General features: G+C 45.4%; 1 protein-coding gene across 1 annotated transcript in view; it reads right to left on the bottom strand.

Annotated features, from left to right (window-relative positions):
* Positions 1–24,511, bottom strand: part of MCM3AP (minichromosome maintenance complex component 3 associated protein) — a 1,669,219-nt gene that overhangs the window by 146,497 nt on the left and 1,498,211 nt on the right. Inside the window, exon 24 of the mRNA XM_069616041.1 lies at positions 14,709–15,099. Coding sequence (XP_069472142.1) covers positions 14,709–15,099 — 391 coding nt within the window. The remainder of the gene's footprint in view (positions 1–14,708; positions 15,100–24,511) is intronic.

The following is a 24,511-nucleotide window of genomic DNA, read 5'->3' as shown; positions in this document are numbered from 1 at the left end:
TTTGGTTATTGGTAATCTCAACTTATGTCCTGCGTAACCTATGAAGAGTTGGTCTGCTTGTCTAATTTTAGCAAGTCTACTGATATAAAAACTCAAGGCTCGCTTAGGGTCCAGCCTGTGTAGTCTCTCTTCCTCTTTCCCCGGATGGGGAGGAGGATAGAATGAAGGTAAAGTAATCTTCTGCGTAATGTGAAATTCCGAAACTACCTTTGGGAGGAAGTTAGGCTTCACCTGTAGAACTACTTTGTCCTTGTGAAAAGTTGTACGAGGAGGTTTACAAGATAGGGCTTGTATCTCGCTAACCCTTCTAGCAGATGTTAATGCTACCAATAAAACATTTTTGAGGGTGAGAAACTTCAATGAACAAGAGTGGAGTGGTTCAAAGGGAGCACCCTTTAGGAAGTTTACGACTAGATTTAAGTCCCATAAGGGAACTTGGAATGGTCTTGGAGGGTAAACATTAGTTAGACCTTTCAGGTATTGTATTACCAATGGAATTTTGAAATACGATGGCTCCTCTGCAGTGCGCTTAAAGATCAATAGCGCTGCGAGATAGCCCTTAATAGTGCCAACTTGAAGGCCTGAATTTGCCAAATAAAGTAAGAAGGATAACACCGCAGGTGTACCACATGAAAAGGGTTCGATATTCTTTTCTCTGCACCAGCTGCAAAATTTATTCCAACGGCAGCGGTATAGAGTTTTAGTTGCTGGTCTTCTGGCCGAAAGCAACACCTCCATGACGTCATCTGGAAGGGCCCAATCCTTGTACCTCAACCTTTCAGATACCAAGCGTGAAGGTTGAGGGTCTTGATGGCTGGATGGAGAACTTGACCTCCCTTCTGCGAGAGAAGATCCTCTCTGTACGGTAGACGAATTGGAGGACAGATGGACATGTCCAGAAGGTCCGGGTACCACGTTCTCCTGGCCCAATCCGGGGCAATTAGGATCATGGTCTTCCGAAACCTTCTCAACCGCCTGATCATTTGAGGAATGACAGGGACCGGAGGAAACGCGTACAGAAGTGGGAACTCCCAGTCCACTACGAACGCGTCTCCTAGAGCTCCTCTCGGGGGAAATTCCCTTGAGCAAAATCTGTCGCACTTCCTGTTGATACTGGTGGCGAACAGATCCACTTGAGGGGTTCCCCAAAAGGCAAAGATCTCTTGAAGGACTTCCTGAGCTATCTCCCATTCGTGGGAGACTGTGCTCTGCCTGCTCAGAGCGTCCGCTGTCAAGTTCTTCTCTCCGGCTAGGTGAATTGCCGATAGAGAGATTCCTTCCTGAATTGCCCAAAACCAGAGCTGCATCGCCTCTCTGCACAGTGGCAGTGACCCTACGCCTCCTCTTTTGTTGAGGTAGTGCATGGCCACTGTATTGTCCGTCATTATCAGGACGTTTCTCCCCCGTACAGACGGCAGAAAAGCCTTCAGTGCCAGTCTGATGGCTCTCAGCTCCAACAAGTTGATGTGTAGTCTGGACTCCGATGGAGACCAACGACCGCTGATGGTCAAGTCGTTGGCATGGGCTCCCCACCCCGTGAGTGAGGCGTCTGTGACTACTGTTATCTCCGGCCATGGTTGCCAAAACAGTTCTCCTTTCAAGATGTTCTCTGGAGAGGCCCACCATTGAAGGTCGTGGGCTACCTTGTCCGGAATCCGGAGGAGATCTGTCATCCTCCCTGAGAATTGTGACCACTGAGTCCTCAGTGCCCACTGAAGGGATCTCATTCTCAGGCGAGCCTCTGGCACAAGGGATATGCAGGATGCCATGAGGCCTAGCAACCTCAAAAAGTCGTAGGCTGGGAGACGTTGGGCATTTTGAAACCTGGTGACCATCTGCAGAATATGTTGAGCCCTCACCTCTGGTGGCGAGGCTTTTCCCAGGGACGTGTCCAGGACTGCTCCAATGAACTGGAGTCTCTGGGATGGTATCATCTGTGACTTCTTTAAATTGAGGGAGAAGCCCAGCCTGTGAAGGGAGTGGCAGACATAATCTAGTTGGATCCGAGCTTGTTCCGAAGAAACTGCTCTGATCAACCAATCGTCCAGGTAGGGGTAGACGTGAATTCCTTCCCTCCTTAGACTTGCAGCCACAACCGACATTAGCTTGGTGAAGACCCTCGGGGCGGAGGTCAGCCCAAATGGCAGAACTCGAAATTGATAACGAGAGTTGCCAATTGCGAACCTCAGGTACTTCCTGTGCTTGGGATGGATTGGCACATGGAAATAAGCATCCTGAAGGTCCAGAGACACCAACCAGTCCTGAAGCTGGAGGGCCTGAAGGATCTGAGAGAGAGTTACCATCTTGAACTTGTCCTTCCTGAGGAACTTGTTCAATTCTCGTACGTCCAGGATGGGTCTCAGTCCTCCGTCTTTCTTTGGTATGAGAAAGTAGGGGGAGCACCAGCCCTTGTTCCTGTCCGCTACAGGTACAAGTTCTATGGCAGCTTTCTCTAGCAGGTCTACAATTTCCTGCAAGAGGAGCGGGTCCGGCACTTTCAGAGAGCTGTTCCCCGGTGGATGGCTCTGAGGGATGCGTAGAAAGGGCAGGCAGTAACCTTGGGCAACTGTCTCCAATGCCCAAGCATCTGATGTAATAGCCTGCCATTCCGTCAGATGGTGAGATAACCTGCCCCCTACAGGTGTCTTGTGATGGGAGATCTCAGAGTGGTTTGGGAGCGGCTGATGCAGTTGCCGAAGGTAAAGCGGCTCCTGCTCCTACTGATGCGGCTTTCTTTCCTTTACCCCGTCCACCACGGGTAAATTTTCCTTGGCCTCTTTGAGCCGGCCGTCCTCTGCCTCTTCCATATGAGGAATAATAGCGAAAGGACCTTCCTCTCCAAGAGGATCCTGAGGGACAAAAATTAGTTTGGTGGATTGCAGCTCCTAGTGACTTGGCTGCTGCTTTAGATGTTTGTAGTTTTTCCAAACTGTCATCCGCCTTTTTAGAAAATAGGGAAGAGCCGTCAAAGGGCATATTTAAAAGTCTGGCCTGTACGTCAGAAGCAAAGCTGGACTTTCTCAACCACGCATGCCTGCGGATTGTGGTACTTGCCGCCATGGCCCTGCTGATACTGTCAGCAGAATCAATGCCAGTTTGAAGGGACTCACACATTGCATCTTTACCATCTCTGATGATATTTAAAAATGCGTCCCTTTCTTCTCCTTCCTGGAGGCAGTCAGCCGCTGATGAAGCACACTCCCAAAGAGTGTGGCTGAACCTAGCGAGCGTACAAGTTGCATTCATAGATTTTAAAGCCATGCTATAGGCCGAGAAGACTTTCTTAGCCATGGCATCATATTTTTTATCATCCCTATCCTGAGGAGCAGTGGGGTATGCAGATGTACTGCCTGATGAAGTTGGAGCCTGGACCACAAGACTCTCTGGAGTAGGGTGCTTAGATAGGTATTCAGGGTCAGCAGCAGATACCCTATATTTCGCTGACAACTTCTTGTTAACTGCAGGGACAACTTCAGGAGTTTCCCAGTTAGTTAACATTTTTCTTTGTAAAGCAGAAGGAAAGGGAACCTCAGGATCCTCCTGTGGACCTTTATCCAGAATATATGTGAGGTCATCCTGTTGAAAAACAGGTGAAGGCGCAGACCAACCCAAGAACTCCATAATTCTTGACATTAGGGTTATATAAGGGGTATCAGCATGTTCCCCTGGGTCTGCTTTGACAAATTCCACTTCTGGGCCACCAGCTTCCTGTAATGCATCCTGAAGGTCTTTCAACCTTCTTTCCTCAGAGGCAAAAGTCTCTGGTTCAGGTAATGTGGTCCTCTGCAGCCCAAAAGGCCTTTCTTGATCAGAATATTCCCTTTCTTCAAAAATTGAAGGTAAGGGGGGATGGTCCGGTCTGTGAAATGGTATAAAACCCATCTCTAAGGCAGAGGGAGCCATCATCAGTGGCCTTGAAAAGGTCAATGTCGTTGACGCCGATGTAAAAATCCTCGAAGGCGCCGACAAAGTCATCGAGAAAACTGGAAGAGGCCTCGAAGAACTCGAGAGGATCGGAATCCTGCTCGAGGATGTCGACGACGTTCTCGACGTCGTGTCGGAGGCTATCGGTGTAACAGTTGGCTGTGGAGTAGCCGTGGGTTTTTCTTTTATCAGCGTCGACTCTATCGACGGATGCGTCGAAGAACCCTTCAATAACGGCGTCGATGGCGCCGATCTATGCTTCGAAGGGGCTTTCGACGATGGCGTCGAAGATGCTTTACTTCCCGATGGCTCATGGCGCTTTCGGGTCGACTCTTTCGCCGGGTGCTTCGACTCGCGGTGTTCAGATTTTTTGGGCTTTTCACCCGGGGTATCACCCTCAGCTGACTTCGAGGGGGTCGAGGCCGCTTTCTTGAAGACGCTTAGCATCTTTTTTCCGAATTCCTCCCACTCAGCTTGAGAGCTGTGTTTTGTGGGGCAATTTACTCTTTCAGGGGAACTAGAAGACGACGATAAAGGGGATCTTCTTCGTCTCTTTTTCGAGTGTCTAGACCTCGACGAGTGGTGGGAGCCACTTCGAGACCTAAACCGAGAATGCTTTCGACGGTGAGCAGACAAATGTCTCGACTCTACCCCGGAAACTTTCAAAGGAAGTTAAAACTGACTTACCTCTCTCGAGCTTCCCCTTACGCTCCTTCAAGGCTTTCGCCGTCATGGATAGGCATTCCTCACACTCCGAACACTGGTGTTCGATTCCCAGACACCACAAACAGATCCTGTGAGGATCCGTCAACGACATTTTCTTCCCACAGTCTCGGCATTTTTTGAAACCGGACCGCTGAGTCGTCGGGTCGGAGGAGGAAGCCATCGAGTACGAGTGGGTTTTCTCGAGGAAATATGAATATATATCGACTGACGAACTGAGCAACTGTATTCCGAGGCACACGAAGCGCGGAAAAACGGAACTGAACAACGGACGCTGCGCGTGGCCATTTATAGGCATGATGACGTCGGCGTCGATACAGTGGCCGTCGAGGAGCACCTACTCGACGGACGTCGACGCACAGCGCCCTCTACTGGGAAAAAAAATTTCCAAGGCCAGCAAGCTGGAGATACAAATATCATAGATAAGGAATACGTCGGAGGACACAATCCCTTCGAAATAATTATTTATTTAAAACCACATCTAGAAAAACACACAGGCCCTAACAGTAAGCAATTCAAAAACACGGTCACTAAAAGATATACACTCCCTTAGCAGAATATTAGATAAGTCTTAAGTAAAGCCCCACTTATTTTCAGACAGCGGTGAGCGCTTAACGCAGATGGCACTCTAATAATTTGTTTAAAAAGGGAGAGAAAAGCAGAGTATAATTTGAAACAGATCCCAACACTTTCACAAGAACAAAACAAGAGAGGAAGGAAAGTAAAACCGTGAAGTTAGAGTTCAGTAGGCCGGATCCACTTTAAGAGGATCAGAACGAAATGTGTCCAAGGTCACACGGTTGAAGTGCACAAGAGTCTTGCAAAGGTTCAAAAAGAGTTGGACCAAAAGAAAGGGACCAGTTAGAAGGTCAAGGCGGCCAGCCCAGTCCAGAAGGTTATGGGATTATTATTACCTTGTAGCAATCTTTAGAAAGGGAGGCCTGGCGGACACAGTACCTTAAAGTGGTGAGAATACTCCAGCGGGGGCAGTTGTTCCTGGCAGCGGATGCAAGTCAGTGCTTCGTCCGGGGGAAGAGTGGATCTCGTCGGGGAGGAAGACAGGAGTCCGTTGCACTGCCAGGGAAGAAACCAGCCGTGGAGTTCTCAGGTAAAAGGAGCGGTCCTTTTATTCGCGGTCCAGTGGTAAGTGGCTATCCGGTTGCCGGGGTGCTTGGCACGGGCAATTCGACCACAAGACGTCCTGGGATGCGAAGGAAAGAAGGTAAACTGGTTGTGCCCACCAGTCAAGGGAGGAAGCCTCTCCAGCCGGGAGATCTTCTCTGTTGTCGGGAAGTGGTGAGTCGGTTCCGCAGGGCTCCACCGGTGGTGTCGTCGTGGTAGCTCGGCTCAGCTTCTACCTCGTCGGATTCTCAGGTCCTGTGGCGACTTCTGAAGTTCCAGTCCCCAAAGCCCTGCTTTTATGCAGCACACCCCCATTCACTCAGCCTAGCTGTCAATCAAACAAGCTAAGTGGTGAGCCGGCCGTCTCACCACTTGGGCCAATCACACAAGAGTGCGACTTGAGTTACCAAGGTAACTCAGTCCAGGGTGCCTAAACCCCCTCCCACATGGTACCCAGACAGAGTGGCACCACTTTTGGAGGCTTCTGTGGAGAAGCCCGCCAAAAAGTGGAACAAAGGGCTCGCCTTGGGTTGGAGTCACAGAAGAGAACACAAACGCCATTTTAGAATCGAGTCCTGGCAAAAAATACCAACCGGCAAATTAATATTAAATAAATAAACTCCCATAGGGATATATTCGCGGTCGAATATAAAAAGTAGTATCCACTGCCACCAGCCAAAACTCGATCAGGGGGGACGGAGACGTGCCCCCTCGACTAACAGACCCCGGGGCAATCTAATTGCCCCAACCAGTACATCCACAATATGATGGTTTGTACTGGTTTCTGTTCATAATTTGGGACTAGTAAAGCCAATGGTGACTTTACATGCCCTGGGAGACAGTAGTCAGTCCCAGGGTATGGAGTCTATGGTGGGGTGTCACTAGGACACCCCTGTGTTACTGCACGGAGGATGCTGTGTAACACACATAGTAAAACACATGAGACCCTATGGAGTTAAGGACCCCATAGCCCATAAAACACATTAACAGTCAAAGGAACACCATAAATCATGTCCAAGAGTGGGAGAAGAAGAGTCTCACTCTTAGCAGGAGAAAAAAAACAAACTCCAGAAATCCAGCAAAGCTGCTGGGGGACTCACTAGGTTAGGAAATTCAGCCTAAAGAGAGAATTCTCCCTAACACTAATCAAGGCAATGAGTAAGCACAAGGGTGCTTATAATTGAGAAAAAAACACTAGTCACTAATGGGGTGATTTTGATAAGGGCCAGTGTTTGACAAGCAACGTAAAACTTTCTCTGAGGTTTGATCTTTTGCAGATAAAGTTAAAAGCAATGAAGTTCTCAAAGAAAAATTATCTTGATTTGGGACATCCCGAGAGTCGCAAATAAAGCACAAGAAAAATAAATGAACTATCAAATATGTAATGTTACTAATTCTTGTAAAAACATACATCACTGAAGAAACTTCATTCAGACACAAATGGTCTACATTTGAAGTTCCTATGAAAAAAAGACAACATTTATAAAAAAGTGATTTACTCCATGAACTTAAGTTGGTTCGCCAAAGTAGAATTGTCAGATAAAAAAGAAAAACAAATGTATTTGGGCTCATAAACGACCCGGGATCAGAAAATAATTCACCTTATGGCAAGAATGAATAGGATGCCTCAACACATTTAGGGATCTCTAATGGCAAAACTGTTGAAAGCAAAAGCAGATTGGCCTTTACGCAGAAACAACAAGCATTGGCTATCCATTAGGCAGATTTTAATTGGACCAGCTCTTAAAAATAATTCTAGAGAGGGAATCTCAAATTTCCACCTCCATGGGTCAAAACAATGCTTTAGTGCCTGCCCATAGACAGCAGCAAAAAAAGAATAATATATGTTTCTCCTCTTTTACAAATACCTATTGGGAATCTTGCATCACCAATGAGGCCTAGCTGTGTCATCCGAGTGGTGTGTGTGGGTGAGAGAGAGTTTGTGTCGGAGAGGGTGTGTGAGTGAGAGTGCATATCAGTCTGGTCCCACCCACTTTGGCAGTCCAGCACCAAAATGCTAGGCAATTCTCTGAGCAAGAGTACCATCAGCAACCCCAGACACGTGTTTCGGCCTTGTTGGGCCTCCTCAGTGAGGTGAAGCTAAGCCTCTCTAAAGTACAGTAGGAAAGGAATCCATGTCTGGATTACCCTGGTTTACTTAGGGTAAAACCCCAAGTTTTACAAATTAAACAAGAGTGTGGTTTCAGACCTCCCTTCCCCTCCCCCAATAACCCCCTGCAGTGGGCACATTCCCATAGAACCAGTTATTTGGCCATGTTTGTTCTCGGTAGAGGGGCTTTGGCATTTTTTAAAAATGTTTAAGAAGTTGGTGTTTCACCCTAAATTACCCAGGGTAATTCGGACGTGGACCCCTTGCTCACTGTGCTTAGAGGCGCACAACTTTACCTCACTCATGAGGTCCGACTACCCCAAAACTGGTGTCTGGGGTTGCTCTCAGTACTCTTGTTAGGAGACATGCCATTTCAGTGCTTGACTGCCAAAGTGGGTAGGACCAGACTGATATGCAATGGTTATTTCAAGTGGACACCTTACCTTAGAATTGGTCATTTGGCTGTGTTTTTTCTCGGTAGAGGGGCTCCCACACCTTTTTTATTAAACAAATTAATTTATCAACATCATGATGTACTGTGTCAGGTAGTGAGGCAAGCATCTGGAACAGTCTTCGCACTGAACTTATGATACTGCACTCTGACTGAGGAAATATCCAGAAGGCAGTCTTTTTTTATTATCCCATTAACCTATCTGGGGCTGTTTTTGAAGACTATCTCATACAGGCCTTGTGAGTGACACAGGCTGGGCCAAGAGTATAACTGAGATGCCATGGAATAATCCTAGAACCTGTCGGAGTCATCCATCTCGACTGTTACCGTTGAAGTTTATTGTTTTTTCCTGGCTTCTTTAAAAAGGTGAGATGTGAATAATACTTCTAGGTCTAGCGCAAGCCACTGCAAATTTTAGATTTTAAAAAGGAATATGAGGGAACCTGTCCTACTAGATAGTTAACAGCCACACTCAAGCTGAAACCATACAGCAAGCCAGATAGTGTGGGCTGCTATAAAGTGTCACCATATTTTCCTACCCCCCATTTGCATCGTCAGTCTCATATCTGCTAACTTCTAAAATCCCCTTTTTCGAACTCCTCATTCTCCCAGCATTTAACGTTGGCAAGAACATCTTCTGCTGAGATAGAAAAAAAAATGTTTCAAGCATAGACTCAAGTAGTATGAGATTTGTACCTTTGCCTCGGCTGTCTTGCAAATATCCTCGAAGATTCATAGCCATAGGTTTCTTAGCTTTGTACTGTACCCAATCATGTGCGTTAAGATGCTTCTTACACTTTTCACTTCTCCTTTGTGACTGTATTAACACTGTCAGCCCAGCGTTTAGGTGATGAGGTAAGCAACTGAAGTTTGTCCATCAATGAGGTTCAATAGTACACGAGGAAGGGCTCACCTTACCAAACCCCTATTCCCACCTTCAGTATATGGTTTTCCTTCATATGCAGGTATTCTCATTGATGGAGTTTCTGAAAGATTTATTTTAGGTGTATATATGGAGCTGGTAATATGCTGAAACAAGAAATAGCTTTGGTAGAAGGTTTGTTTTAATATAGTATATTGTACAACCCACTGATGTGGGGGAAGGGGACTGTTGGCTTATTCTTTTTATTAGCTGCAACTGGTTTTTAATGCTTTTTCTTTCTTCTCACAGGAATTGCACCTCAATAACCCGATTTTATTTTTAATAATTGTATGTAGTTTTGAATGGTAGATCCAAGTGAGAATGCATTTTCCTTTTAATGTGTATCCAGAAATATAACCAGATTATTAACTAAAAGAATTTGCAGCAGAATATAAATAATGATGGAACAATCAGATTGTCTAAATGAAGTAATTACTTTTGCATACAAACTGTACAATTTAACAAGTTGGCATGTAATAGCTGCAAAGAACTCCACGTATATGGCAAATAAGGTTGAAAAAGCACCCCCACCGTTTCCAGTATATAGTGACTTGCCTACCAAACTCATTAATACAGATTTCAGACTTAAGCTAACTACACAAGACCTGTATGCTTTCAAAATACTCCCCCAAAAAAGGTCAAACTGACTTGTTCAATGCTTTTTGGGCCTGGACTGCCAGAAAACCCTGGCTTTGTCCACTGATTTCTGACACAAACATTGGCTGGCAGGTCAATTGTTTAGTGCAGGTCACTGGTATTGAAACTTCTATACTGAGCCTTCCCCCGTCCCTCCCCTTGAGTAGAAATATTGTTTTCGGCCAAAGGCTATAACTGCTAATATTTACTATTAAATTATTATATTTTGAATTAAAAACAGCACCATAATCCCTTTTTATAAATTAACAACCCCTTCTGCCCCCCCAACACCAAGACATTCCTAAGGGCCCCCCTATGGGGCAACCCCCACAGACCACTGGCGTAGGCATAGACCTCCCGGGGATCAAGTCTTTGTGGTGTAGTTGTATTATTGAGTTCACAAATGTAACACGTTTATTTGTAAGAACTTCCAAATATATTTTTTGCATCATTGAGTTAGAACAACCTTTGTAAGCCACACTAATACAGAACTGCCTTGAGGCAAAGGGATAGAATTGGAAGGTGTGCAGCACGTTGGGTCTTTATCTTTATTCAAACAGACAAACTATTGTTTTGTTCCAAGATTCTGGTGCATTTTCCAGTTGTCTTTACTTGAATGAACAGATATGCTATGATTTCAATTAAATCCATTTTGAAAAATACACAGAATTCGAACAGGCTGTTTTCCTTACTTTTAGAATTACGTAGGTTTGTGCCATTCTATTTCATTGTCATGTTCAAGATTTTCTACATTTCTGACTATGAGTTGGACTATATGGCAGGAACTACTACTGGCAGGTACTGATGGTCAGAATGAGTTCCCACTGAGATCAAGATTTAGCAGGATGATCACCTATCCATACCATATATTTTATTTTTTATTTTATTCATTACATTTGTTACACGCCCAGACCCTCGGGTATCACGGCGAGATTACATATATCATTATTCACATTTGCATACATAATAAACATACGGTTACGGTGTGTTAGAGCTGAATACATTCTAGACATTCTTTCTTATAATATGGAGAACACAATAAGCATAGTTTACAGGATTATGCAAGAGAGAAGGTTACAGTTATATTCACAGTTGCCCAGGGTTGTTGGACTTCATATTATTTGAAAAGCCATGTTTAGAGTGTTTTTTTGAAGAAAGAAAGGGAACTCACTTCTTTAATGCTATTGGGAAGGGAGTTCCAGTGTTTGGGGGCTAAGTGTTTGAAGCTACTTCCGCCCACTTTGGTGTTCTTGAAGCGAGGGATTTCCAGTAGTTGCTGGTTGTGTGATCTGAGTGTTCTGAAAACAGTTTTTTGTGTGCAGAACTTTATTAAGGTATAAGGGACCTGAGCCCTGTTGGCATTTGTAGGAAATGCACATGGTTTTGATTCTATCTGCAATTGGTAGCCAGTGATGCTCTCTTCTAGTCTCAGAAATGTGGTCAGATTTCCTTATGCCAAGAGCTGCTCTTAGGGCTTTATTTTGTATGAGTTGTAGTTTTTTTTAGATTAGATTTGGAAGTGCCTAGTAATAATACATTACAGTAGTGAAGTCATGACACTATTAGAGCTCTGGCCAGGGTGACGCAGTTGGCAGGGGTTGGAAATTGTCTACTTAATGCAATTAGTTTCGCTGTGTACGAGGTGGTTGATGAGAGGCTGCTAATGTGTTTGTTCATTGTTAAATTAGCATCCAAGTAAACTCCTAAGGTTTTTACTTGTTTCAAGACAGGTATCATGGTGCCATCGGTGTTAATGGAGGTGTAATCAGCATGAAGGGCACTGATTTTAGACTGTGATCCCACTATGAGGATCTGGGTCTTCTCATCGTTTAGACAGAGGCTATTTAGAGCCATCCAATTTTGGATGATCTCATAGATGTTGTTGATAAGTAGGGTGTCTTGGGTATAGTTTCCTGAGAGCGGCATGAGGATCTGGGTGTCATCTGTGAAGTTGGTGTAGATGACACCCATATCGTCTAATGCTGAGAAGATGAGTTTCGTATATGCATTATACAGTTTAGGACAGAGGCAAAAACCTTGGGGTACTCCTATAGGGACGGGGATGGGGTCAGCAGCTTCCTTACCTATGGCGACTCTGGATGTACGGTCAGCTAGAAAGGATTTAATCCACAGGGTGGCATCCATGGAAAAGTTGAAGTCTTTGGCTAGGGTGTTGCAGAGTTTATCGTGGTCCATGCGGTCGAACGCTGCAGAGAGGTCTAATAGGAGGAGGATACATAGTTTGCCTGAGTCTCTAATGGTATCCATCTGGATTTTAAGATCCAATAGGGCTGTTTCTGTACTATGGTTAGGCCTGAATCCAGACTGTCTTGCTCCGAGGAGTTGGTGGTTTTCTAAATGAGATTGGACTTGGTTATAAGCTATTTTGTCAATAATTTTGAGTAAGAAGGGAACGGTCGTTATTGGGCGGTAATTAGTGGGAACAGTCGGGTCTAGAGTGTTTTTTTTTAGTAATGGGGTGACCCATGCTTCTTTGATGCTGGCTGGGACCAGATTGGCTTTGAAGGAGGAGTTCACGAAGTTGGTGATGATGGGGGTGAGGGTGTGGGCGCAAGATTTGACTATTTGTGCTGGGACTGAATCTCCTTTGCAATTAGATGCTTTGAGTTTGGAGATTGTGTTGTAGACTGATTCTTGGAAGACTGGGGTGAAGGCAAAGGGGGGGCTGGTTGTACCAGCAGTGTTAATAATATGTTTGTCATTAGGGGGTTTACTTGCTAGTACATCTTTTTTGGTGGCAATTTTGGATTGTAGCAGTTTGATTTTGGCGGCTAAAGCATTTTGTATGGTGGTACAGCAATCTTTGCTTGGTGTGGTGGGGTTTGTGACTGCGATAGGATTTTCCAATTCTCTTAATATGGAGAATAGTTCTTTTGAGTTGGATGCAGCGTTGCTGATCCTTGTGTTGTAGGCATTCGCTTTGGTTACGATTATGGCTGATTTATAATTATTTGATAGGAGAAAGGCATTTTTTGATTCAGGTGTAGGGTTTTTCCTATAGGCATGTTCTAATGCACGTTTCCTTCTTCTGAGGGCAACCAAGTCCTCGTTAAACCAGAAGCACAACCTTTTGTGCGTTTTGTTTTAGTGGTGCTATTTCGTTGATTGTGGAGGTGAGACCGTTTTTATAGATGTCTACTAGGTGACAAGGGTTATCACTGGAAATTATCGCACTAAGGTTTTGCTGAGCAGGGGATTGATGTCAGGTGTGACTTTACGGAGGTTTCTAACTTCGTGGCTATGTGTAGATATTTGTTCAGCGAGGGGGGGGTTCGGCAAAGATAATGGTAAACTGGATGATGAAGTGGTCCGTCCAACTGAGTGGGGAGATGGAATCAATGTTGATGGTGGAGTTATGCGTGAGGATTACATCTAGGGTTCTACCCTTAATATGGGTTGGGCCACTGACTAGTTGTACAAAACTCATGTCCTTAAGAGCAACATAGGGGGCCATCTGCTTTGGTATCATTACCATCATTGAAGCCTAGGTTAATATCTCCAAGGAGGATACATTTCGTGTTTGGTTTGATGAGAGGGGTGAGCGCGAGGGGGATGTCTAGTTCAGGCTGCCTATTTGCATTTGGCGTTCTGTATAGGATTATGAAGTTAATGGTGGTTTTATCATTAATGGCCAATTTGGTGTGAAGTAGTTCATAGCCATCAGGACTGTCGATAGGGCATGCTCTTAAGTGGAGGTTGGTTTTACCAATGATAGCAACACCGCCTCCCTGAGAATGGGACCTATCTGCTCTGGTTATAGTATAGTCAGGAGGGATCGCAATGAGAGCAGAGGGCCTGAAGCTTGGTGCAACCAGGATTCGGTGATAAATGACAGCTAAATGATAGATAAATGACAGCTCTCATGATGATAGCCACATGTGTACAAATCCACAGATTTAGGTCAAGGATTTGGGATACTCGTGCCCAAGAATCATCAAAGGAACAAGGAGTATGGGATATTGATGCACACATGGGTTCTTTTGCCATGCTATATGCAGCAGGATGAGGTTCAAGGGACCATCATCGGACCATGGATAATTCCTCTGTATTAAAAATAATTAGGTATTAAATATGTTTCATCCGGTAGTATGAATTAAGGGGAATCAAAATATGCTTGTGGGATGCAGCTGAGAAGCACTCCCCAACTATAGGCAGTGTTATTGTCAAAACACTTGGTTGGAATATGTAAATCTGCATCATACAGTAGAATAAGGGTACCAACCTGTCATCCTCCAGATGTTTTGGCGTACAACCGTTATCAGGACCAGCCAGCATAGTCAAAGATGAGCCATCCTGGGAGTTGTAGGCCAAAATATCTGGACGCTGACAGGTTTACTACGCCTGCACTAGAAGATGCTACTTTACTTAACCTGTGAAGTGGAACAAGATTATTTATCTTATGTTCCAGCAATACAAGTCCTTAAATAGTCTCATTGGTTATGAAATGCATGCTAATTAAAGAAAGTGTTAATAAAAAAGTAAAAAGGTGGAAATTGATAAAAATGGAAGGCATACAGGAGGCACATGCAAGTGTCACCAAAGAATAGGTTATGGCTTATGATTTTCCATCCCATACAGACTAAGTGCAACTTTAGAGAGGCCTGACTAAAGCATTTGTGCAGCTCATCTTACAAACAAAAAAGCAGGCCTATTATAAAACTGGACTCGGGGGAACCATTGACTAGGTTTACACTAAGCACAGCAAATAAACAGATCACAACCATGAGACTGAAGTCAGGCCTTTTACATCAGCCCTCACTCTTCTATTCCCAGTAAGCTTTGCCTTCTTTTGTACATACCTGCTAATGGAGGCAGATCCATGTGGGGAATCTGGAAGGAAAGCACCACCTTCTTCAGCCACATCAGGTGCTCTGCTGTGTTCCACTGAAGATGGGGGAGTGTTAGGTTTCCTCCAGGCTCTGCAAACTCTGTCACCGGCCAAGAAAGCTCAGATAGCTTTTCTGAAGACACCACCTCTGCCAGAAATAACAGAACACTGTTGTAGAGCTCCACAATGGCACTGGGATCCTGCGACGATAACCCAGCTTGTCGCCGTTGTGCTCGGTCATGGTGGAAAGGAACACTGAACTCCCGGCACACACCATCCTCGATGAACTGCAGGAGGGTCTGGCAAGAGAGCTCAGACACAGTGGGGATGTGTGATACAAGCCACTTCACAGCCTGAGAAATCTGAAAAGTCAAAGAGAGGGTTAGACGGACAAGGACAAAGGTGGTATGTGAGGCGAAAAATTGGTATATCACAACAAAAAAGTATTGCATATGGGAACGTTTAGACAGTAGCAATGATAGAATGTAATGGAGGAGAGTGGTATACCAAAACAAAAGTCTAATGACAATGAGAGGGTGAGGAAGGAATGGGATATCACATTATACAAAGAGATGTAAGGCGAAGGGGCATCCCAACCTTGGAATAAGCAGAGACAAGGCTATTACTTAAAAAGGAGTGCAGGAGTGAAAATAGGAAGATGCAAAACCGGAAACAATGACAAAAGAGTGAGACGAGAACTGATTACAGGGGGATGAGGCAAGGAGAGGGGTGGTAAATAGGAATCAGGAAAACATATTTACAGCAAAAACCTCTCCTTCCCCCATTTAATGAGGGGACCTTTTGCAAATGTTAACTGAAAAGTTGACCTTGGTTAAAAAAAAGCAAACATGTTTATTAAGAACACAAAAGAACAAATTACTTACCTCTCTGTAAATATCTTTCTGAAGGACGTTCCTCCCACACAGTGCTTAATTTACGGGGGGCTCAGTCCCGGCACTTATTTCTGAGCCCTGGCACTTATTTCTGAGCCCTGGCACTTATTTCTGAGCCTATCTTGATTGTGTTGTGGTGTTCTGGCAACTTTATTATTTTAACTATCAGTCAGACATAGTTAGATAAAAAAAAACTGTGTGCACTGACCTGGGACTCTTCATCCTGGGCTTGCTCATTGTTATTCACCAACTTGATAACCCAGGTTGGCAGAGCATGGCTATTTATCAATTTTCATGAACAACAACGAGTTAGAACTGGACAAGGTTGGGCACTGATGCTGGCCATGCCTGCACACTGCTCCAATCAACCTGCTTGACATTGCTGCAAATTCTCGACTGTTCTAACCAGCAAAGTGGGTTGACGACAAAAGGACAGTCACCAGCCAGCAGCCTCAACACAGGGGCAAGGTCAGTGAAAAGGCCAATACCAAAAAGGAGTGCCTAGCATGGGTGCCAATCCAAGGAAGATGATCTTGCTGCAGTGTTTGACAGGCACCTTCATCTGTTCAGTCATGATTTTGCCTGCTTTCGTCCAATAATTTACCATAGAAGGAAAGCATGTTCGCTCTTATTTCGATTGATAGATTGTTAAAATGCTCCACTTGCCACTGATCGGATCAATGCAAAATACTAACAAAAATGTGTTTTAAAGAAACACTTAAATATGTATTATTTCAACACACAATATGTTATGTTGATTGGTATCTGTAAATCACACCAAGCATCCATCACCCTCAAGGTACTGGTGGTACTTGGAGCCTTAACACCAATTATGTTGGTACTGTATGGAGCAGGCATGGGTGGTGTCAGTGGGCTGTGAGCTGCCCGCCCTGATGTGTCACTGATGGGCAAGATAATATTTGTGCTGTGGAAATTATTTTCTTACAAATGAAGCACTGCTCCCACAGATATCCAACTCTCAGGGTAGCCTTTCCACCACCAGGGGTTCAAATGCGCCAGACATGACATTGGGACCAGTATATAAAGAGGTGCCGCGCCCCTTGCCCTTAGTTGCACCCTTTTTCCCCTAGCACTCTTGACACTGAGCAACCGCAGAACCACAGCTAACAGCACAGTTTAGCTAACCGCCAAGAGGGGCAGGTAGACATCGCGATGAGGAATCTGTCGGAGGAAAGTCCATCACAAAGAGCATTACCAAGAGGCAAGTAATTTGTTCTTCTAATGGACTCCTTCCTCCCATGGATTCCTCATCTTCGATAGACTACCAAAGCAGTACAATGACCTGGAGGAGGGAGGGTAGCAAGGACGCCACTTAAACCAGAAAACTCTGAAGGACAGCGCTTCCAAAACAAGCATCCTGACCAGACATATAATCCTAGAAGTAATGCTCAGCAAGAACATGCAGAGAAGCCCATGTAGCAGCTTGGCACATATCCAGAATATGGACTCCATGTTGCAGAGCTGGTGGAGTGAGACCCTCAGGGACTTCCTTGCCAGCCAGATCATAGCATTTCGAGATACAGAGGATGATAAAACGAGACTGGGTCGGTTTGGTCAAAAGCACTGCCAGCTAAGGCACCAGCGTAACCAATGAAACGCTGGTAATCTGTCTTGGATTTCCTTGTGCGAGAGACATAGAACTTGGGGGCTTGCACCAGATCCAGCCAATGGAAATGCTCCACTGCTTCCGAAGGATGAGACGTAGGAAAAAAGACAGGCAGAAGTATCTTTTGAGAGTGATACAATCAGAGACCAACTTAGGGATTAAGGAGGTGGTAACTCCTCCTTTCTTGGATAAAACCAAGAAGGGAGAGGTTCAACTGACAACGCTTCTAGCTCACTCACCCTTCTAGCGGAAGTGATGGCAATCAGGAAAATCACTTCATGGGCAAGCAAGAATAAAGGACTTCAAACAGAGCTAAATCCCAAACATTAATACTAACTTTCAACCCCACGCCATGAAAATTAACTAGTGTAGAGAAACATATTAGAAAGACTCCTCAAATTGCATGACCATGGAGATCGTAAAAAAAAGAAGCCTTGCGCTGGGGTCCTCTTGAAGATCTAAGACAGAAATGGCCACAAGATACACCTTCACTGTACCAATCTGCAGGCCCAATCCGAACCAAAGACACAAGGATTTACAACACAGAGAATGCAGAGCAAGTAAAAGGGTCCAGACCCCTCGCACAGCATCAAATTGAAAACATACACCATCTGCAGGCATAGATGGATTTGGTGGTGGGTCTTCTAGCAGAGAGGGGTTCACCCAGCATGCCCTCCAACAGATCTAACTCCTTATACCTCAGCCTTTCAGCAGCCAGGCATGAAGGTTCAGACTGTGAGGTTCGGGTGCAGGAACCTCCCTCTCATTCCCCCTCCTTTTCAAGTGGGAGAGGATGTCTGTCCTCTATGGTAGACACCGGCGAGGGCAGATGGCCATGTCCAACAACTCCAGGTACCATGTTCTCTGGGCCCAGTCCAGAGTGATCAAGGTCACTGTGGACCCGAACAGGCGCAGTATCCTGAGGACCAGCGATATGACAGGGATCAGCTGGAAAACATAGCAGGTTGAAGTCCCACCTGACTGTCCAGGCATCCCCCAGAGCTCCCTAACGAGGAAACTCCATAAAGCAGAACCACTTGCACTTGCTGGTCACACTGGAAGCGAAGAGATCCACTGGAGGAGTATCCCTACTTGGCAGAGTTCCCACTCGTGCAAGGTTGAAGACTGTCTGCTCAAAGCAGACACCAGCACGTTGCTCTTGAAGGCCAGGTGGGCCACAGTCAGAGAGTCTGTTCTCCAGAACCCAGAACCACAATCGCTTCGATTCTCTGCAGAGGCAAGGGGCTCACACCACTACTCTTGTTGAGGTAATGCTGGCTGCAGTGTTGTCCAACAGGACCAACACTGTATTTCCCTTCACATAGGGGAGGAAACCGACCAGGGCCAGCCCTGATCGTACTCAGCTCCAGCAGATTCATATGCCCCCGGCAATATGATGGGGACCACAGTCAGCTCACTGTGAGGTCTTGAAGGTCAGCACCCCAGCCTTTCAGGCATGCATTTGTAACCAGAGTCTGCCGTGGCCAATGGTGGCAAAACAAGCCTTTCCAGTCCTCTAGATAGGGAAACATATAAATACCTTACTCGACCTTTGAGGTGACAAGCCACTACTGCTAGCAGCTTGATGAAAACCCTAGGTGCCGAAGAAAGTCCGAAAGGTAGGACTTTGGATGGGAAGCGACAGTGCCCCGCCTTGAATCTCTCTAACTTCCTGTGCTTCTTGCGGATAGCCTCCTGGAAGTAAGCATCCTGGAAATCTAGAGAGACTAACCAGCCATTCACGTCGTGGGCGTGGAGGATCTGGGCTAAGGTGAACACCTTCAACTTGTTATTGCGCATGTACAAGTTCAGGAGCCACAGATCCAGAATGAGTTTCTGACCACTGTTCTCCTTCAGCCCCAGAAAATAGGTTGAATACCAACCCCTGTCTCGTTCTGAGCAGCGTACTGGCTCTATGGACCCTTTTGCCAGAAGCAGACATTTCTTCCTGCAGGAGAGGTTCCGGAAGCAAGGGTTGGTGACATGGGAGGTGGTCTCAAGGGCGAAGGGCAAAAGGCAGACAGTGTCCCCCTTGTTATATGGGCCGCAAGGCCCAGACATTGCAGATGTTAACTTTACATTCCTCCCCAAATAGGGATATCCTGTCCCCTTCCAGGGGATTGATGGCAGAAGTCCACTTCAGACAGCCTTCGCGCAAAGGGCTGCGGGGCACCATGGAGGTTGAAGCACCTCGTCTGAATGCACCCTGGCCCCAACCCCCGTAGGGACGACACTGCCCTTGCCTGCTTGACTATGCTCGGCCTCTACCTCTTTGGGTTTAAGTGGGGAAGGGGTGAAACTCTTCCCCCTGCCACTGGGCTAGCTGGACACTTTTTCTGAACTGCCAGTCCCTGCAATTTAGCAGTGGCCTTTGAGGTCTGAAGCTTCGGCAAAGACTCATCAGCCATGATGCCGAATAAATTCATGCCAGCAAAGGGGATATCCATGTCCTAAGCCTAGAAAATCTGCACAAGACAGTGCTTGTGGCCAATGTTTTTGCTACACAGTCTGCAGTATCCAGACCAGACCACAGTTATAGGCGTCCCTAAGGGGGGTGGGGGGGGGGGGGAATAAGGGGGCAATTGCCACACCTATTGCCTGCTTTGCCCCCCCCCCCAATTGGTGGCCTGCTCCCCCTCTGCCAATTAACTCTTTCCAGGGGTCTTAAAGGTGCTCCCCCCCCCAAATCGTCATTTGCGGGGTTTGCAGGTCCTTTTTGCTTAGCCTTTGTTCTCTCCTTCTGGCCTGAAAGGGACACCACAGGAATCAATGGGCCTTTGATTATCACTGGTGTGGGAGTCACCACTGTTAAAATCAGGCTACTTTCATGCTGGGCACACTATTGTTTGCAAAATGTGCAGCTTTACACTTGTCTAGGAAAAAAGACATTTCCAAATTGAAACATGCTTCTTAAACTTACATTCACAAGTTTTCTTTAAAATGTGTATTTATTTTGTTGGACTGCCACACAAATACCCTGTGATTTTTGTGTCCCTTCCTTGTGTTTCATCACAGGATAGATTTCTAAAACGGTTATATGCTTGTTAACTATTTAATCACAAATAAATTCTTCTATTGCGCTGACAGCAGTTATTAGGAAAGTAATGGGTGCCAACTTTTGATTTTCACTATGGGGGCAGAAGTTCCCCCACCCTCGCCCTGAATATAAGCAAGCTACCAGCCAAACCCATCCCCTGGCCGAACACATTTTGTAACATATAAGAAATTGCAAAAAGTCATAAGATTTACACCCAGTTTTAAATATATAACATCTTAGCCAACAGTCATCCCACCTGGTGAGCTACCCGGTAGGGCTCATCTATGGATCCCTAAATGTGTTCAAAATCATTGCATTCCTAACAGTGCAGTCTGTGTGCATGACTTTAAAGTCAACAGTATTTCATCTCCAGCTACATGGACCCTGTGCATACATTCATTGACGGTGTACCAGTGGTGGCTTCTCCATAATGGGAGACTGGGTGCGACCCACAGGAATCCTCGCCTATAATGGAGGAGCCCGAGCAGTGTTTACACCGAGCACTCCCTCAGCTGCTTTCTGCAGCTGAGGGAGTGCTCCTCGGCTGGCTTGAACTGTGAAAGGGAAATGTGGTTTACGTTGGACTGTTCCATTCCTCAGCCTCACATATCCAATGAGCCCTGCAAAGCCAGAGGCGTTTTGCTTCCCCAAACTCGCATGGCCCATTGGGTATGCTGGCTGAAGAACTGCATGTTTGTATGTGTGAAGGAGACACTCCTGCACCTCCTCGCACATACAAACAGAGCGGGGCTCTTTGTCACCAGCACTCCGGCTCTTGCGTGCATATGCACGAATTAGACAGCTCTCTTTGCTTCCTGTTCATACTAAGCGGGAGCTGGAACGCTGACAGGAAACATCAGGACCGTGGCCGAAGGTACTTTAATTTAAATGTGCATATATGTGTGCATGCCTTTGTTGTGTGTAATGAGAGTGCATGCTGCGTGTGAAGCTTGTGTGATAGTGTGCTTGTACTGGTTTGTGGAGCTGATTTTGGTGGAAGGGGGGTTTGTTGCAGAGCTCCCTGTGATAAGTCAGACATGGGAGACAGACACATAGGTGACGTGTTATCACAAGATGCCAATTATTAAATAATAAAAGGGGTGATAAACTCCCATCTCTCTCCAACCTAATGAGATACTCCCTGCTTTTCCAACTAATACTAATAGGAAAGTGACCAAGTCTCCAGAAATGTCTGTCCCTCACACCAATACATCTAACAAAATAATGCAGGAATAATTTGGCAACTTCAACATACAAGCACAAGAAAACAAGAACTCTTGTGATCAGGGTTGAATCCCCTTCCCCTAGTTCAATTCAGAATGTGTTAATTCAAATTCAACTTCAAGTGGCATATACAGTTCTTTGTATCCAATGCGTCCTTCACTTGACAAGGGGACTTCCTTATGTCCACAAGGTTAATAGTAGTTACAGTTTCCACTTGGCAAATCCAAGTCTCTTTCTTCATATATCAACTTGAAACGTTAATGACAAACAGATTTCTCTCTCTCAGGAAACCAAACAATTTTCACTATGTTACATTTCTTCTTCAGAAACACTGTATTCAGGATAGACCATTCAGCAGTTTTACTTTAGCCAGGATGGTTACGCAACAGTTCATCAAAACACAGTGGTGGAATTGCAATTCTTTTCCACCTTCTACTTCAACCACAACCTTCTACCACAGTTACAGTACTTGCGCTTCTTTTCTTCCTGGTCGACTCGCCTGCCAGGAAAAACCACTAACTGTCCCTTTCCTGGTATACTAGCCTGTCATGACAAAGCTCCTTCTACTACTGCTCGTATTGTGTGTGTGGTAAGGCTTGTTCACAACGTCCCACATTTAACTCCTTAATGGGGAAAGTGAAATCAACAACATCTTCTGGAGTAAATCCTTTGACTTGGACCACAATTGTCTTGCAACTTCTTTCATACACAAGAGGATGAGGATTTTCACATTGATTTATTTGCCATTGGCAATGCAGGTTGCAATTCTCTCCCCCTTTATCCTTTGCATAAGATGGGGTCTTCCCCTGCCGTCTCTGACTTCTTTCCACACACCAACTGGTTGTTAGTGTGATTTACAAATTTCAAACTGTCCACATTCAGTTTGCCTTCTGTCTCTTGGCTTTGGTAATGCAGGAAACAAGGCCCCTTATTTGACTGTTCCTTATTGCTAAAACGGTACCCCTTTGATTTTATACATGCCCTTCTTTGGCTTGGGCAATGAGGGTTACAGTGTTTTCTTATTGGTTCTGTTCTCTCCAAAAAGTCATATTCACTTTGTTTATAAACTGTCCCTTTTTGGCGTGGACAATGTGGGTTATAATCTGCTTCTGTTTGCCCTCTCTTTTTTACACTTAGTCTGTATTCAATTGTTCGGTATTCAAAATTAGCTTTCGCAGCACCCCAGTGGTACCTCGCTTAGGCCGACTAACCCACTTCCTCTATTGCACTGCTCACCAGCGTTTGCCATGCGCCCGACTGCTTCGGTCGGCTTCCAGCTGACCGCACAGTCTGCTAATATAGCTCTCCCTGCTCCACACGCACTCTGCTGCAGTTCGATCACCGGAGCGAGACGCAAGATGCGGAGAGCACTTCTCTCCTCTAGGATAGCCGGTCCCAGCACCGCTTCCCACTGCGCGCCCGCTACATCTTTCGGGTCCCACGACTTCTCTGCCTCCCGCTACCAATAAAGCAGCAACGCCAACTTCTGCTTCACACTGCTTCTGATGCTCCTGCTGCCTCTGCTCAACCTGCACCTGAAGGTCCTTCAAACATTTAAAGATCCCGCTCAGGTGTGGGTTATTACAATGAGCAGACCGCTTACTAGAGTTTGGTAACTCTGTACCTCTCTTTCTCCTCCCAGTACTAAGAGTATTATGGGACTGGAAGTTTATAATGTTCTTCAGTTGAATTAGCATGAACATTTTCAACATCTTCTAATTCACTTTGTTCACTGGATTTATGTGGCATATGTTTGATGGAAGCTAATTGGGGTTCCTTTCTTAGATTTATAAGCGGAATACCACATAGAATCATTACTACTAAAAGTAGTAGCATTAACTCCACTTTCCTGATATTCTTCCTTTTGCATACTCACTAATAAGTCTTTTATATTTGGTATATGGGGTCAGACTGGGAGGATGAATAAAGCGTCCCCCCTGATGGAGTCACCCCCATTCCCTTGATAGTCTTCTCCTCCCTTGTGATCCTTCCCCGATACCTCCCCCAGGGTTAGGATCGGGTAGTTTCTGCCTTTCCTGGGCCACATGGAAAGAGGCATTAGGTTGGGATTCTGGGGCAACTCTGCAGGATTTATCACACACCGACCGGGTTGGGGGGGGGGGGGGGGTTGTGTGTGTGTGTGCATTTTAATGCTGCAAGTCTAGCCATTTCTTACAGTGGCATGATATTTTGTATTGGCCATCTACGATAACGCAAGCATGGTAAGTGCTATTTTACATTAATATCTACTTATATTGGAATACTGGCATATATTGGTGCTGCCAGCATGGAAATGTATAGGCGCAGGCAGTTTGAAAATGTTTTTTAATGGCATACTGGGTTCGAAATTAAGATTTGATGAGCAGGAGCTAAAACTAGCTCCTGGGTGTCTGGTATCACCTAAGAGGACGGAGATGCCACTGGGGAACCAGGGCTAACTACACAGCGCACTGCAAATCTAACCTCCACACGAGTTGCACACTTACCTTGTTTCCAATTATGTTTTAATGTGTACTACATGTGTCCTAGTTCTTCTTTATTAACATTCTCAAAGTTCCACTTTAATGACACATTTGCTTCTTTGTTTAGGCACAATTTGGACTGCGAGCAAAAGTAGCTCCTGGCAGCTTTTTATTTCAAGCTAACCAGTCTATCCTATGCTACAAGCAGGAGATAAATGGCTCCCAACAATTTCTCACCCTCGCCATATATTATGGGCAAAGGCATCATTAAAATGTGTTGGCAAAATGCTTCTCTGCACTGTTGCTCCTAAATGCCTATAGGCTTTTGCCGTGTTTTAAATGAATAAACAAACACACTGTTCATGATTTGCATCTATTGGATTTTTTTCATGAGTTGCCTTGCAAAACCAATTGCAAAAATTGACCTAATGTCCCCAAAAACTGCTGTAAAATGCACAATTTTAAGTCATTATTTAAAAAATGTTGTGGGGATAGGGGTGGGAGGAGAATCCCAAACACCTCTTGATTGGT

This window comes from Ambystoma mexicanum, chromosome 9 (genome assembly GCF_040938575.1).
Source record: "Ambystoma mexicanum isolate Mex_15411 chromosome 9, UKY_AmexF1_1, whole genome shotgun sequence".
In the NCBI taxonomy this organism is placed as follows: domain Eukaryota; kingdom Metazoa; phylum Chordata; class Amphibia; order Caudata; family Ambystomatidae; genus Ambystoma; species Ambystoma mexicanum.
Note: the sequence above shows the minus strand (reverse complement) of the source record. Positions and strands in the feature narration are given on the sequence as shown.